Source organism: Phalacrocorax aristotelis, chromosome 5, assembly GCF_949628215.1.
Source record: "Phalacrocorax aristotelis chromosome 5, bGulAri2.1, whole genome shotgun sequence".
In the NCBI taxonomy this organism is placed as follows: Eukaryota; Metazoa; Chordata; class Aves; order Suliformes; family Phalacrocoracidae; genus Phalacrocorax; species Phalacrocorax aristotelis.
The window spans coordinates 26,631,117-26,647,985 of record NC_134280.1 but is presented as its reverse complement, the minus strand read 5'-3'; the positions used below and the strand labels follow the sequence as shown (position 1 = coordinate 26,647,985).

Sequence of the window (16,869 nt, the reverse complement as noted above, 5' to 3'; positions counted from 1 at the left end):
CTTCTTTATAAAAAATGTATCTTTTAGGTCGTCCTGGACCTCCAGTGGGACCTATTAAATTTGAATCCATTCTGGCTGATAAAATGACAATATCATGGCTTCCTCCATTAGATGATGGTGGTTCTAAGATTACAAACTATGTTATAGAGAAAAAAGAAGCAAATAGGAGGACATGGGTACCTGTTACTAATGAGCCTAAGGAATGCTTATTCACTGTTCCCAAGCTGATGGAAGGCCATGAATATGTGTTCCGCATTATGGCACAAAACAAATATGGTATTGGAGAACCTTTGGATAGTGAACCAGAAACAGCACGAAACCTTTTCAGTAAGTAGGGATATTCTTTCAAATTATGTCAGTTGTTTTCATATGCTGGTATGTGTACAGCATCTGTTAAATACCACTACTACTTTTCTCTCTTCATGTAAGTAAATCTTCTATAGCAGCTTGAAGAGTTTTACCATTAGTAGTTAGTTCTTAAAAGTACATGTAGTACTTAAAAATACTTTCCCCCCTCCTTGTTATATATTAAAATACAATCTCATGCTTTATTTAAGGTTTAAATACACAAATAAGGGTTTGTCTGATAAAACTCAGGTCATTCTGTTCTATTTGAGATGTTATTGACCTTATAGATCAGGAAAGGTCAATTTCTTGCCTTCAGTTTTGAAAGAGGAATTAGATGGTGTAGCTCTGATGTAGAAGGAATGTTAGGCTGGCAAGAGAAAATCATTCTTAAAACATCCAAGAGTAGACTGGGCACTGAAATGAAATACTGAGCCAGGAAGGCAAGAAATAACTCATTTTTGACAATCGTTATTTGAAGGAAAGATACTTGATGTTTCACAAAACTATATGCACCTGAATAGGAATGGGAATGTGAATGAGGGAAGGAGTCTCGTGCAGATAGGTAACTACCTAAAGCAACTGTGACCATGAGAGTGCATAACTCTGTTTTGTACTCTAGCTATCTTCATCTTCTTTTAGCTTTTTTTTTTTGCAAGCTATGTGTGAATTTTTTCCCCCAGCTGTTCCTGGGCCTTGTGACAAGCCAACGGTTAGCAGTATAACACGTGATTCAATGACTGTAAACTGGGAAGAACCAGAACATGATGGTGGCTCTCCTATTACTGGTTACTGGTTGGAGCGCAAAGAGACTACTGGAAAGAGATGGACCAGGGTTAACCGTGATCCTATCAAACCCATGACACTGGGGGTTTCGTACAAAGTTACAGGCCTTATTGAAGGCTCTGAATATCAATTCCGTGTTTCAGCTATCAATGCAGCTGGTGTTGGTCCACCAAGCATGCCATCTGATCCAGCAATTGCTAGAGATCCTATTGGTAAGTATTTTAGATTCCTATTTTTGTATTTGAAAATATTTAGAGAACATAGAATATATTGTTATGCTGTAATGGTATAACGATATTTTTCAGCCCCACCTGGCCCTCCTATTCCAAAAGTTACTGATTGGACAAAGTCTTCTGTAGACTTGGAATGGACTCCACCACTAAAGGATGGTGGTTCAAGGGTCACTGGCTACATTGTTGAGTATAAAGAGGAAGGAAAGGAAGAGTGGGAACGGGTAGGTGGAAAACTACTACAGAATCTGTGTTTCTTCTCTCTGTGTGTCTATCAAAAGACATCCCTCCAGAAAATATATTTTTACAGATTTTCACTATGCAAGTTATTTTATAAAAGTTCATATTTTTGCACCATAATTATCTTCATATGTTAAAAATAGAAGACTAAATGTAAAAGTCAGTAATTGCCCCTCCACAACATCACGTCAACTTTGCAGTTACCTAAAGTTAAAATTTTTAAGTTTCTGTTTAAAATGTGAGAAAGTACATAGGTAATTTGTGATAAAAGAACAGAGGACAAGACCAAGTTAGAACCAGCACAAAAGTAAGTCTCACTGGTATCAGACTGTGCAAAATCATTTCCAACTACTATGTCCCTACATTTTCCTACCTTTTCAAGAATGTATTATTTTTTCAACAGTGCATGACTGAAAATTTAACTGATGCATACCTTGGCTGTTTTTTGTACCTTGGTAAACTCTTGGGTGTATTTTAAGTAATACCTAAATGTCCTGCACTGTTTCCAGGTAAAGAAGCTTCATATTAGGGCTTAAAAAGAACAAATAATTTTTTTTTTTTGGCTGCTCTCACCTATATGAGTTTATTTGTCCAATAACACATGTAATTCTTCTGAGACCACAGACTGTTCTAACTGCTGTAATATCTTTGTCTGTCAGATTTATCAAAAAGGTGAATCTTCAGAATAGCTTGTATGTCCATGTCCTGTATTTCCTTACACAGATTCTGAAGAATTCTGTGTGAGCTATATCCATGTACACTTAAGACTGTCTTGTGCTTGTAAATCTGAAGCAACATCTGATTTAAGATTTAAGATTTGTTTCAAACATTATAAAGGAATTGATGACACCTTGATGTTAGCTGATGTTATAAAAATTTTTTTCCAGGTAAAAGATAAAGAAATTAGAGGAACAAAGTTCGTTGTGGCAGGATTAAAAGAAGGATGTTTTTACAAATTTAGAGTTAGAGCAGTGAATGCTGCTGGCATTGGAGAGCCTGGAGAAGTTACGGACATTATTGAAATTAAGGACAGAATTGGTATTTATCATTTACATTTACATTTTTAGTACCTCTAAGTCAAAGCTAGGGAAAAAATAATAATTTAATTTTTTTGTTCACCTCCCACAGTGGCTCCTGATATTAATTTGGATGCAAGCGTCAGGGACAGAATTGTTGTTCATGCTGGAGGAGTAATTCGGATCATAGCATATGTCTCAGGAAAACCAACTCCAACAGTGAGTTGGAGCAGGGATGACCAAGTTTTACCAGAAGAAGCCAAAATTGAAGAAACAGCTATTAGTTCTTCTTTGGTCATCAAGAATTGCAAAAGGAGCCATCAGGGTATATACACTCTTCTTGCTAAAAATGCCGGTGGTGAACGGAAGAAGAATATTATTGTTGACGTGCTAGGTAAACAGCATCTTCAGTACCCATGAACAAGTAAAATTTCATAGGATTCAGCATGTATACTTAAATACTACATTTCTTATTTGCTTTCAGACGTGCCAGGCCCAGTTGGAATGCCACTCCTTACTGAGAACCTAACTAATGACTCTTGTAAATTGACATGGTTTACTCCAGAAGATGATGGTGGTTCTCCTATTACCAATTATATAATTGAAAAACGTGAATCTGATCATAGAGCTTGGACTCCAGTAAGCTACACAGTTACAAGACAGAATGCTACTGTTCAGGGACTCACTGAAGGGAAAGCCTACTTTTTCCGAATTGCAGCTGAGAATATAATTGGCATGGGTCCATTCACAGAGACAACAAAAGAGATTGTCATTAGAGATCCAATCAGTAAGTATATTTCCAGGTTTGGATTACTGTTATATGAGATGAATATGGAGAAAAATGCATTTACCATATTTTTTTGTTTATTCACAGCTGTTCCCGACCGTCCAGAAGACCTGGAAGTAAAAGCAGTTACCAAGAACTCTGTTACATTAACTTGGAATCCTCCAAAATATAATGGAGGCTCAGATATCACCATGTATGTTCTAGAGAGCCGTCTCATTGGAAAAGAGAAATTCCACAGAGTTACAAAGGAGAAAATGCTTGATAGGAAATACACTGTAGAAGGCTTGAAAGAGGGTGACACCTATGAATATCGTGTGAGTGCTTGTAATATTGTGGGGCAAGGCAAGCCATCATTTTGTACAAAACCAATCACATGCAAGGATGAAATTGGTATGTATCATTTTCGTATTCCTTTTGAAAACAGTGATTACATTTACTTATTCCCTACTTTTTCTTATTAATGTTGCTGACATCTGTGGGCATTGTGCTTTTTAACATTGTCTTTCAGCTCCTCCGTCACTTGACCTTGACTTTAGAGACAAGCTTATTGTTCGGGTTGGTGAAGCTTTCAGCCTGACTGGACGTTACTCAGGCAAGCCTGCACCAAAGGTTACTTGGCTAAAGGATGATATTGTTGTGAAAGAAGATGACCGTACAAAGATCAAGACAACTCCTACAACTCTTTGCTTGGGGATACTAAAATCTGTCCGTGAAGACTCAGGCAAATATTGTGTTACTGTAGAGAACAGCACAGGATCAAGAAAAGGATTTTGTCAAGTTAATGTTGTTGGTGGGTTTTACTGAACAACAGTATTGTATGTTATTTTTAGTAGTGATTAGAATTCATTGAATTATACAAAATGTAAATATTAAAATGTGTTCTTTATTACAATAATTTTATTTACTACATATTTATATATTTTTATATAATATTTATTTATACTGAAATACTATTTATTAACTTTGAGTACATAGTTAACTCTGGCTTAGTTTATTCAGCATCGATAATTTAATGTCTCTACATGCATTTAGAGAATGCCAAAACTGTAGAAAAGGTCAATCACCAAATACCTTACAAACATTAAGGAATTAAGTCTAGTGAGTCAAACACATATTAAAGAGGAATAGCCTTGAGGTCTTGATTCCTTATTAAAACTGTGATGCCAAGTTTCTAATTTCATAATCTACTTACTGTATTGACACTGTTTAATCTATGTCATTATGTGAAGTCCATATAAAAGCATCGGTATGCTTTTTTTTTTCTTAAACAGATCGCCCATCACCTCCAGTAGGCCCAGTTATATTTGATGAAGTTCATAAAGATCATATGATAGTTTCCTGGAAACCTCCATTAGATGATGGAGGCAGTGAAATTACCAATTACATTATTGAGAAGAAGGATGCACACAGAGACGTGTGGATGCCAGTTACATCTGCCACAGTTAAGACAACATGCAAAATTCCTAAACTGCTTGAAGGAAGAGATTATCAAATTCGAATTTATGCTGAAAATCTTTATGGCATAAGTGATCCTCTCATCTCTGATGAGATGAAAGCCAAGGACCGTTTCCGTATGTTATTCATTTGCTATCTTACTTTGATACTTCAACCTTTACTCTGTTTATAGTGCTCATAAACACTTTTTTCTTTTTCCCCAGGTGTTCCTGATGCACCTGAGCAACCGATCATTAAGGATGTTACCAAAGACTCTGCAGTAGTGGTTTGGAACAAACCATATGATGGAGGCAAGCCAATAACAAACTATATTGTAGAAAAGAAGGAAACAATGGCTACAAGATGGGTCAGAGTTACCAAAGACCCGATTTTCCCCAGTACTCAGTTCAAAGTACCTGACCTCCTTGAAGGCTGTCAATATGAATTCCGTGTTTCAGCAGAAAATGAAATTGGCGTTGGTGATCCTAGTCCACCATCAAAGCCAATTTTCGCTAGAGATCCAATCGGTAAAGTATTAAATTTAATTTCTTATTGAAATTGTAATGCACTCTTCATTTCAGTCAGAAAATAATTTTAATAATTTCCTTTTTTTTTCCATTTCTTTCTTTTTTTTTTTGCATTTTTAACAGCAAAACCAAGTCCACCTGTTAATCCAGAAGCAGTAGATAAAACTAGAAATTCAGTTGATTTATCTTGGCAACCACCACGCCATGATGGTAATGGCAAGATAATTGGCTACCTTGTGGAATATCAGAAAGTTGGAGATGAAGAATGGAAAAAGGCCAATCTTACAGCAGATTCTTGTCCTGAAACAAAATACAAAGTCACTGGCCTTACCGAGGGTTTGACCTATAAATTCAGGGTCAAGGCAGTCAATGCAGCAGGTGAATCTGAGCCAGCCTATGTTCCCGATCCAGTAGAAGTAAAGGACAGACTCGGTGAGTTTAATAAGATCAGATAAGTTTACCTAAGAAGAGATTATTTTTCCTCTAAATTTCTAAAAACATATCATTTTGATTCCAGAACCTCCCGAGCTGATACTTGATGCTAATATGGCCCGAGAACAGCATGTAAAAGCTGGAGATACCCTGAGACTTAGTGCTGTTATTAAAGGTGTTCCATTCCCAAAAGTTTCTTGGAAAAAAGAAGGTCATGAGGTCTCACCCAAAGCTGATATTGAGGTTACAGGAGTTGGCAGTAAGCTTGAAATTCGTAACACTGTCCATGAAGATGGGGGAATTTACTCCCTGACAGTTGAAAATCCAGCTGGTTCAAAGACTGTTTCAGTAAAAGTTGTTGTCTTAGGTAATCTTTTTGATGTTCCTTTTATATTGCATGTTTTTATTCTATAATTAGAGATTAAGAAATAAAGGAATGTCTGGAAAATATCAATAAACCTAGTTATAAGAAATGCACAGTCGAAAAAGGACTAAAAATTACATTAAATATTAATTTATCTTGAAATTTACTAGGCTTTGTAAAAAATTCTTTGGTTATCAAATAAATAACAGATTCCATTTTTGTGAATATTAGATAAGCCTGGTCCACCCAGAAATCTGCAAATCAGTGAAGTTAGAAGCGATTCTTGCTATCTCACTTGGATGGAACCAGAAGATGATGGTGGCTCTGTCATTACCAACTATGTGGTGGAAAGGAAAGATGTAGCTTCTGCTCAGTGGGTAGCCATCTCATCTTCCTCTAAGAAACGCAGTCACATGGCTAAATATCTGATAGAAGGCACTCAGTATATCTTCCGAGTTGCAGCTGAGAATCAGTTTGGTCGAGGTCCATATGTGGAAACACTTAAGCCTATTAAAGCTATGGATCCACTGCGTAAGTGTTTTTCAGTTATATGATTGGTTTTGTCATATTGTTCTCGGTAATTTTTGAGATTAACTTGTTGGTACTAATGTGAACACGGTACACTGCTACCATAGATTGGCCATCCTAGTAACTATTTTGGTTTTGTATTTTAAAAGATCCTCCGGGGCCACCAAAGAATCTGCATCATGTAGATGTTGACAAGACTGAAGTTTCCCTTGTTTGGAATCGACCAGATCGTGACGGTGGTGCTGAGATAACTGGATATTTGGTGGAATATCAAGAAGATGGTGCAGATGAGTGGACAAAGTTCCAGACAGTCCCTATGTTAGACTGTGTTGTTACAGGCCTACAAAAAGGGAAAATATACAAATTCCGTGTGAAAGCTCAGAATATTGTTGGTCTTAGCCTTCCAGATACAACTATACCAATAGAGTGTCAAGAAAAACTAGGTGATTTTTAGTTTTTCATGTTGTTTCACTGATTCTTTCTCTCTTTCTTTAAGTATTTCCCCTGAAAATTTAATTTCTATTTTCCTCTAATTTCAGTACCTCCATCTGTGGAACTAGATGTGAAGTTAATTGAAGGTCTTGTTGTTAAAGCTGGCACCACAGTGCGACTTCCTGCAATTATGAGAGGTGTGCCAGTTCCCACTGCAAAATGGATTACTGATGGCACTGAAATTAAAACAGATGGCAGACACAAGATTGAGACTGACGATTATTCAACTGTACTTACCATCAAAGACTGTATAAGAAAAGATACAGGAGAATATCTGCTCACAGTATCTAATGCAGCTGGCAGCAAAACTGTTGCTCTACATCTCACAGTTTTGGATGTTCCTGGCCCACCAACTGGTCCTATTAATATTCTTGAAGTAACACCAGAACACATGGTTATTTCTTGGCGCCCTCCTAAAGATGACGGTGGAAGTCCTATAATAAATTACATTGTTGAGAAGCGTCAATCAAAGAAAGAAACTTGGGGAGTAGTTAGCTCTGGAACAAGTCACACAAAAATTAAGATTCCACGACTGCAGAAAGGCTGTGAATATATTTTCCGTGTTCGGGCGGAAAATAAGATAGGCATTGGTGCACCCCTTGATTCAGAACCAACAGTTGCTAAATATATGTTTGATCCACCATCCCCACCTGGTAAGCCAACTGTCTATGATATTACAGAAAATGCAGCAACAGTGTCCTGGACCCTACCAAAATCTGATGGTGGAACTCCAATAACTGGTTATATACTTGAACGTCGGGAAACATCTGGTAAATGGGTGCGTGTCAATAAGACACCAATACTTGATATGAAATACAGAGTCACTGGTCTTTTTGAAGGCAACACATATGAATTCAGAGTTTTTGCAGAAAATATGGTGGGCTTAAGCAAACCATCTCCAAGCTCTGACCCAATAAAAGCGTCACGTCCTATCACTCCTCCTGGACCACCTATAAATCCAAAATTAAAAGACAAAACCAGAGAAACAGCTGATCTTGTATGGACAAAGCCCCTCAAAGATGGTGGCAGCCCGATTCTGGGATACATTGTGGAATGTCAGAAAACTGGAACTACGCAGTGGAATAGGATTAATAAGGATGAACTCATTAGACAGTGTGCTTTCAGAGTACCTGGTTTAATAGAAGGAAATGAATATAAATTCCGAATAAAAGCTGTCAACATTGTCGGAGAGGGAGAACCAAGAGAACTGGCAGAAACTGTACTTGCAAAGGATATTCTTTCTCCTCCAGAAGTAAGCCTAGATGTGACCTGTCGAGACTTAATTACTGTCCGAGTAGGCCAAACAATTCATATTACTGGTAAAGTAAAAGGCAGGCCAGACCCTGACGTAACGTGGTCTAAAGATGGCAAAGTAATAGTCCAAGAAAAGCGTGTTGAAATACTCCATGATCTACCTAATGTTGAACTGCAAGTGAAAGAAGCCAAAAGATCTGATCATGGCAAATATATAATAGCAGCTAAGAACAGCTGTGGGCATGCTCAAGCTTTTGCTGTTGTTAATGTACTTGACAGACCTGGACCATGTCAGAACCTGAAAATAAGCTATGTCACAAAAGATTCTTGTATGATCGCGTGGGAGAGTCCAGTGGATAACGGTGGCTCTGAAATTACAAATTACATAGTAGAGTACCGCCAACCAAACCAGAAAGGATGGTCAATTGTCTCCTCTGACATCACTAAACGATTAGTAAAAGCAAATCTTATAGAGAACCGTGAATACTTCTTCAGAGTTTGTGCAGAAAACAAAATAGGTCCAGGTCCTTGCATTGAGACCAAGACTCCTATACTTGCCATCAATCCTATTGACAAGCCTGGAGCGCCAGAAAATCTTCATATTGCAGAGAAAGGAAAGACATTTGTATATCTGAAATGGAGAAGGCCAGATTATGATGGTGGAAGTCCCAATTTAAGTTATCACGTTGAGAGAAAACTGAAAGATTCAGATGAATGGGAAAGGGTTCACAAAGGCAGCATTAAGGAAACACACTACATGGTAGATAAATGTGTTGAAAATAAGATTTACCAATTCCGAGTTCAAACCAAGAATGAGGCAGGTGAAAGTGACTGGGTAAGAACAGCTGAAGTTGTTGTGAAGGAAGATCTGCAGAAACCAGTGCTAGACTTGAAGTTAAGTGGGGTGCTAACTGTGAAAGCAGGTGACACAATTAGAATTGAGGCTGGAGTCAGAGGAAAGCCACAGCCTGAGGTTGTATGGACAAAAGACAAAGATGCTACAGATCTAACCAGGTCTCCAAGAGTCAGTATTGAAACAACTTCTGACACATCTAAGTTTGTTCTCACAAAATCAAGGCGTAGTGATGGTGGGAAATATGTGATTACTGCAACTAACACAGCTGGTAGCTTTGTAGCGTATGCTACTGTTATTGTCTTGGATAAACCTGGTCCCGTAAGAAACTTGAAAGTCACTGACATTTCAAGTGATAGATGTACTGTTACTTGGGACCCTCCAGAAGATGATGGTGGTTGTGAAATACAGAACTACATCCTGGAAAAATGTGAAAGCAAGCGTATGGTTTGGTCTACATACTCTTCCTCTGTCCTAACAACCTCTGCAAATGTGACACGCCTCATTGAAGGTAATGAATATATATTCAGAGTACGTGCAGAGAATAAAATGGGCACTGGTCCACCAACAGAAACACACCCAATTATTGCAAAAACAAAATATGATAGACCTGGACGTCCCGACCCTCCAGATGTCACAAGAGTTAGCAAAGAAGAGATGACTGTAGTTTGGAATCCACCAGAATATGATGGTGGCAAATCAATTACAGGATACATTTTAGAGAAGAAAGAGAAACGATCACTAAGATGGGTTCCTGTTACTAAGACTGCAATCCCAGAGAGACGCAAGAAGGTTACTAATCTCATCCCCGGTCACGAATATCAGTTCCGCGTCAGTGCCGAAAATGAAGTTGGACTTGGAGAACCAAGCTTGCCATCAAGACCTGTAGTAGCAAAAGACCCAATAGGTATCATACCATTGTATTCTACAGTATTTTGGTTTAATGTTAACATAACAGACTGCTAAACTGCACGACTGTGTTCTTATCTGTAATATTTTTTTGTCCTTCAGAACCACCTGGTCCTCCCACAAACTTGAGAGTGGTTGATAGCACAAAGAATTCCATAACCCTTGGCTGGGGAAAACCAGTGTATGATGGTGGTGCTCCAATTATTGGATATGTTGTGGAAATTAGACCAAAAGTTGAGGGTGCTGATCCTGAAGCAGGATGGAAACGATGCAATGTTGCTGCCCAAGTTATTCATACAGAATTTACAGCCACAGGCCTGGATGAGAACCAGTTATATGAGTTCAGAGTCTCTGCCCAAAACCAAGTTGGCCTTGGCCGACCAGCTGAACTGAAAGAAGCTGTGTCTCCCAAAGAAATACTTGGTGAGTTTTCCCATCTTTTTTTTGAGTATTTGCGTACAATCTTTACTTGCTCTGGTTTTATTTCATGTGCTAAACTTTGCATTTTGTTTCTTTAATTTTGTCTTTCAGAACCTCCTGAGATTGAGTTGGATGCAAGCATGAGAAAGTTAGTCACAGTCAGGGCAGGATGCCCTATTAGACTTTTTGCAATTATTAGGGGTCGCCCAGCACCAAAAGTCACCTGGAGGAGAATGGGTATTGATAATGTTATCAGAAAAGGACAAGTTGATCTGGTTGACACTATGGCCTTCTGTGTCATCCCTGGTTCAACACGTGATGACTCAGGCAAATATTCATTGACGCTTGTTAATGCAGCCGGAGAAAAGGCTGTATTTGTGAATGTCAGAGTCCTGGGTAAGTAATGAGAGAAATACCTCTAGACAATTTTTTAACTATATTGAATGTTCATTGGAGGAATTTTTATGACCCCCAGGTGCTACAGTTTTTGAGCACAACTCTATCAGCTAATACTAACTCTCTATGATTAGGAAGATGATAGCCCCCCCCCTTAATTTTAACTTATTAAAGAAAAAAAAAGACTAGCATAAATTGAAATTTCTTTATAGATACTCCTGGACCTGTGTCAGACTTCAAGGTATCAGATGTCACCAAGATGTCATGCCATCTTTCATGGGCACCTCCAGAGAATGACGGTGGTAGCCCAGTGACTCATTACATCCTGCAGAAACGTGAGGCTGACAGGAAGACCTGGGGAACTGTCACTGCAGAACTAAAGAAAACTAGTTTCCAAATAGCTAACCTCGTACCTGGAAATGAATATTTCTTTAGAGTAACAGCAGTAAACGAATATGGGTCAGGTGTTCCAAGTGACTTACCAAAACCAGTTCTAGCAACAGATCCCCTAAGTAAGTATGCCTTCATGCACATTTTATGTTTTTTTTTTTCTAATTTTAATAAGATTTTGCATTTTTTTAAAGAAGTTGTTTCTAAATGGGACAATGCCACTAACCACTCAATAATAAACATAAATATTTCTGTGCCAGTTTCTTTCAAATAATACAATCTATTAATATAGTGTCTTTGCAATTTTTAAGAATTTTGCTCTTTTCCATTCTTGTTGAATTAGCACAGATAGCATCCAATAATTCAACAAGTATTTGATAGTCAGAAAATCTTGGAAATTCAGTGTTTAATGTGTTCTATGTTTTTAGTGTTTGGGTTTTTTTTCCCCTGAAAGGTGAACCTGATCCACCAAGAAAACTTGAAGTTACTGAGATTACGAAGAATAGTGCTACTTTAGGCTGGCTGCCACCACTGCGTGATGGAGGCGCTAAAGTTGATGGGTACATTGTTAGCTACAGAGAAGATGACCAACCAGCGGATCGTTGGACAGAATATTCAGTTGTTAAAGATCTCTCCATTGTTGTAGCTGGTCTGAAAGAGGGAAAGAAGTACAAGTTTAGAGTGGCAGCTAGAAATGCTGTAGGAGTAAGCTTGCCAAGAGAAACTGAAGGAGTATTTGAAATTAAAGAACAACTCAGTAAGTAACAATTTAAATACTACCTATGTTGCAATATTCTGCTTTAATAATGAGACAAGCAAGAATTCTAGTTTTTCAAGTGAGTCGCAGAAAGACATATACTTTATGAAGTAATCTGGAGGATTATGGTTAACTGTATTGCATATTTCGACAGGTCAGAAAGAATGAGAGTTGACCACTAATTCAGAATCATTAAAGAATTTTGCAAGTATGGTTTCAGTTGGAACCTGAAGATAGGAACTAAAGATAAATAATAAACAACTTCAATTAATTTAAAATTAAAGAGAAAAAGAGTCAGAGTGGTATTCTGAGAGATTAATGGGGCTAAAAGTGGGAGCTGTTTTAAGAGAAGAGGAAACAAGTTGTTTATATTGTAGAGTTTGAGAATGTGAAGTGAAATTCAGGGAGAACAGGTTGGTCTAATTAAGGTGGTAGGGTCCCTGAGGCACAAGAAGACATAGGGGTAAGGGACAGATGAGAAGAACCTTCTTCATCTGTGACATGGAAAGAGGAAAAGAGAAGTACAGGAGCAAAAGAGGATGCAAACTAGCCAATGGCAGGAAGAAAAGTACACCAAACATCCTGCCAGGTTTCTTTTGGAAGAAACCACAAAAGATTTTGTGCAAAAGACATAGTAGGAGAAGGGGCTCTACCTGATGAATAATTCAAGGATAGAAAAATATTGACTGTGGAAGTGGGTTTAGTTCAGCAAGAACTTCAGTCTTTCTTTTCTTCTTCATGTTTGTCTCGTAGAAAGTCAGCAATAAGTGAGCACTGACAAGTTCCAGATATAAAGATGAATTGTTTCATGCATTAGTAGTGCATAAGTCTCTACATAAACATGTGAGAAGGCAATCCAAACTCAAAAATATTCTGTTTTAAACTGTACAAGAATGTAAAAGTAGGACTGGAATAGATATTCCCCACTGCAGAATCTCTAGTTGTCCATAAGTGGAACTCAAATAAAAAATTATCAAGTCATTCTTACTGGTGATTCTACTTGAAAGAGAAGCAGAGAACTTCCACATGAAAACATAAGAAAAAGTAAATTAATATGTCACAGAACTTGTATTTATATGTTGTCTGTGGTTTTTTTTTCAGTCCCACCTAAGATCCTTATGCCTGATCATGTTCACATTAAAGCTGGAAAGAAATTGAGAATCGAAGCTCATGTATATGGGAAGCCTCAGCCAGTCTGTAAATGGTTGAAAGGAGATCAAGATGTACTTACATCCAGTCGTCTTGCTGTGCATAAAGCAGAAAAGTCTTCTGTTCTTATCATTAAGGATGTGACTAGAAAAGATTCTGATTTTTACACTCTTACAGCGGAAAATAGCTCTGGTACTGATCGACAGAAAATCCGAGTGATAGTTATGGGTATGTTCCATTTGATTATTTTTAAACCCAGCTTATACAAAACTAGTTGTAATATATTCCAATGATTGCCATTTTCTTTCATCCCTTTTTTCTTAATATACTTTTTTGTGCAGATAAACCAGGTCCACCACAGCCTCCATTTGATATTTCTGAAATAGATGCTGATGCTTGCACTCTTGCATGGCATATACCTCTCGAAGATGGTGGCAGTAACATTACAAACTATGTAGTTGAGAAATGTGATGTAAGCCGAGGGGACTGGGTAACAGCTTTAGCTTCTGTCACAAAAACAAGCTGCAGAATTGGAAAACTGATTCCTGGAGAAGAGTATATGTTCCGTGTTCGTGCTGAAAATCGTTTTGGGATTTCTGAGCCGCTTACATCCGGCAAGATGATTGCAAGGTTCCCATTTGGTATGCCAGTTTTTGATAGCAGCATTTCTCTTTTAGTCCTCCTAGTAAGAAAGCGTGTGATTGATATCCATCTTTGTATTTCTTTCTAGATGTTCCTAGTGAACCAAAGAATGCACGTATTACCAAGGTCAATAAGGACTGCATTTTTGTTGCCTGGGATAAACCAGATAGTGATGGAGGCAGTCCAATCACTGGTTATCTCATTGAGCGCAAAGAAAGGAACAGTTTACTGTGGGTGAAAGCTAATGACACACCTGTGCGCTCCACAGAATATCCTTGTGTGGGACTCATCGAAGGTCTTGAGTATACTTTCAGAATTTATGCATTGAACAGAGCTGGAGCAAGTAAACCCAGTAAACCAACTGAGTTTGTCACAGCAAGAGCACCAGTTGGTAAGCCAAGGATACCAATAATTTGCAAAAAAGTACTGTTTTTATGGTAATTTTCAATATATCTGCAACTCTTTATGATCTTCAGTTTGCCCTTATGTTTATATTTTCATGTTTACTGTGAGTGCACTGTGTGGGTATGCTGTAAATAGGATCCAGAGCTATTAAAACCATTTCTTCATATGTTAGCTTTTTTGGCAAAACAGACAATAACGTTAACTTATTTGTCTTAGATCCCCCTGGAAAACCTGAAGTTATTGATGTCACTAAGAGTACTGTATCACTGGTATGGACAAGACCAAAGCATGATGGTGGTAGCAAACTTATTGGCTACTTTGTTGAAGCTTGCAAATTACCTGGTGATAAGTGGGTTCGGTGCAATACAACTCCACATCAAATACCCCTGGAAGAGTATACTGCTACTGATTTGGAAGAAAACGCTCAATATCAGTTTAGAGCAATTGCTAAGACAGCAGTTAACATTAGCCGGCCTTCAGAACCTTCTGATCCAGTGACCATTCATCCAGAAAATGGTAAGAAATGTAAAAGCATTTGAGAACTCTGATAAGAATCTGTGCATATTAAACTAAGACTCCTGTGAAGAATAGGGTGTAGTCTTCCTAGATTGATTTACTCTCGGGCTCTTTCCTTTCAGTTCCCCCCAGAATAGAGTTGGATCTGTCTATGCAATCACAGCTTACAGTAAAAGCTGGAACTAACGTGCGTCTGGAGGCAAATGTATATGGCAAGCCCATGCCAACAATCACCTGGAAGAAAGAAGGAGAAGTTTTAAAGCCGTCTGAAGGTGTTAAGATCACCACTAAGAGAAACCTTGCTACAGTTGAGTTGTTCAGTGTTAACAGGAAGCAAACAGGAGACTATACTATTACTGCTGAAAATGCAAGTGGATCAAAGTCAGCAACCATTAAGCTTAAAGTACTTGGTAAGCTAAAGACTGTTAATAAATACATTTACAGTTAAATGATATAGCAAGAGTTAGAGCTATAACAATGTGATGTTAATTCTTCTAGATAAGCCTGGTCCACCGGCCTCCGTTAAAATCAAACATATGTATGCAGATCGTGCAATGCTTTCTTGGGAGCCTCCTCTGGAAGATGGAGGTTCAGAAATTACTAACTACATTGTGGACAAGCGTGAAACAAGCAGACCAAACTGGGCCCAAGTCAGTGCAAATGTACCCATTACAAGTTGCACAGTGGAGAAACTAATAGAAGGACATGAATATCAGTTCCGCATATGTGCTGAAAACAAATATGGTGTTGGAGATCCTATCTTGACTGAACCAGCCGTTGCTAAGAATCCATATGGTAAGTGCTTTGTGGGATAGCTTCATCTGTCACTGTTTTTTTTCTGCACACTTATGAATGTGAATATAACTTTCAAATAAATCTTCACAGATGTACCCGGACCTTGTGATCCACCGATAATTAGCAATGTAACAAAAGATTTTATGACTGTTAGCTGGAAGCCACCAGCTAGTGATGGTGGATCCCCAATAACTGGTTATATACTTGAGAAGCGTGAAACTAAGGCTCTTAACTGGACAAAGGTAAACAGAAAGCCTGTCATTGAAAGAACTGTTAAGGCTACTGGACTCCAAGAAGGAACAGAATATGAGTTCCGGGTGACAGCGTTGAATAAGGCTGGACCTGGCAAGCCTAGTGCACCATCTAAAGCAGTGTATGCTCGTGATCCTCAATGTAAGCTAAAAGTCTCAGATATTTTCCATGGTTATTTCCAAATATTTTCATACAGCATTTGGTACAATAACTTTATGTTATTTTAATTCTCAGATCCTCCTGGCCCACCTGCTTTCCCAAAAGTCACTGATACTACTCGTAATTCAATAAGCCTGTCATGGAGCAAACCAGCATATGATGGAGGAAGCCCTATTATTGGTTATCTAGTGGAAGCAAAACGAGCTGACACAGACAACTGGGTCAGATGCAATCTGCCCAAGAACTTACAGGCTACGCAATTTGTGGTAACAGGGCTGATAGAAGACACAGAGTACCAGTTCCGTGTTTATGCTGTCAATAAGATTGGATACAGTGATCCAAGTGATGTTCCTGATAAACACACTGCCAAAGACATTTTAAGTATGTTCACTGAAAACAAATTACCTTTTTGACTTTTGCTTTAATTGATGAGATGGGTTCCAAAGACAGGGTTTGTCACAGATCACAGAAGAAGATTAATTTGGAATGTGTGACTTCTCAGGAAAATGTAGGCTAAAAGTGGCTAATCTGGAAGAGAATAAGGCAGTTAGGAACTAAGTAGAATCTAACTGGTGTCTATTTTTTTCATTTGTATGCTAGGTACTCTTTAGTCCTCCTATTTTGGGTCTTCAAGAGTTTTTTCTTTCTCTAATCCCCAAATTAGACTTTCCAGATCTCTCTTCTATTCTTCAAACTTTCAGTCTTCTTCATGTCTTCTGAATAATTTGAAGCCAAGGTTACTATTCTAAGCATCCGTGTGGCATGCTGTTTAATTGAATGACACTTATTCC

At 38.1% G+C, this 16,869-nt stretch overlaps 1 protein-coding gene across 1 annotated transcript in view; it reads left to right on the top strand.

Annotated features, from left to right (window-relative positions):
- The window catches only part of TTN (titin), a 240,981-nt gene that overhangs the window by 174,064 nt on the left and 50,048 nt on the right, over nucleotides 1-16,869 (top strand). Inside the window, exons 246-272 of the mRNA XM_075093587.1 lie at nucleotides 28-327; nucleotides 1,029-1,343; nucleotides 1,437-1,585; nucleotides 2,489-2,639; nucleotides 2,730-3,011; nucleotides 3,102-3,404; nucleotides 3,492-3,794; nucleotides 3,913-4,194; nucleotides 4,676-4,975; nucleotides 5,063-5,365; nucleotides 5,489-5,797; nucleotides 5,883-6,164; nucleotides 6,393-6,692; nucleotides 6,839-7,132; nucleotides 7,229-10,195; nucleotides 10,300-10,620; nucleotides 10,729-11,013; nucleotides 11,226-11,525; nucleotides 11,858-12,160; nucleotides 13,262-13,537; nucleotides 13,651-13,950; nucleotides 14,040-14,342; nucleotides 14,573-14,872; nucleotides 14,995-15,282; nucleotides 15,371-15,667; nucleotides 15,758-16,060; nucleotides 16,154-16,459. Of these exons, the coding sequence (XP_074949688.1) occupies nucleotides 28-327; nucleotides 1,029-1,343; nucleotides 1,437-1,585; nucleotides 2,489-2,639; nucleotides 2,730-3,011; nucleotides 3,102-3,404; nucleotides 3,492-3,794; nucleotides 3,913-4,194; nucleotides 4,676-4,975; nucleotides 5,063-5,365; nucleotides 5,489-5,797; nucleotides 5,883-6,164; nucleotides 6,393-6,692; nucleotides 6,839-7,132; nucleotides 7,229-10,195; nucleotides 10,300-10,620; nucleotides 10,729-11,013; nucleotides 11,226-11,525; nucleotides 11,858-12,160; nucleotides 13,262-13,537; nucleotides 13,651-13,950; nucleotides 14,040-14,342; nucleotides 14,573-14,872; nucleotides 14,995-15,282; nucleotides 15,371-15,667; nucleotides 15,758-16,060; nucleotides 16,154-16,459 (10,422 nt within the window). The remainder of the gene's footprint in view (nucleotides 1-27; nucleotides 328-1,028; nucleotides 1,344-1,436; nucleotides 1,586-2,488; nucleotides 2,640-2,729; nucleotides 3,012-3,101; nucleotides 3,405-3,491; nucleotides 3,795-3,912; nucleotides 4,195-4,675; nucleotides 4,976-5,062; nucleotides 5,366-5,488; nucleotides 5,798-5,882; nucleotides 6,165-6,392; nucleotides 6,693-6,838; nucleotides 7,133-7,228; nucleotides 10,196-10,299; nucleotides 10,621-10,728; nucleotides 11,014-11,225; nucleotides 11,526-11,857; nucleotides 12,161-13,261; nucleotides 13,538-13,650; nucleotides 13,951-14,039; nucleotides 14,343-14,572; nucleotides 14,873-14,994; nucleotides 15,283-15,370; nucleotides 15,668-15,757; nucleotides 16,061-16,153; nucleotides 16,460-16,869) is intronic.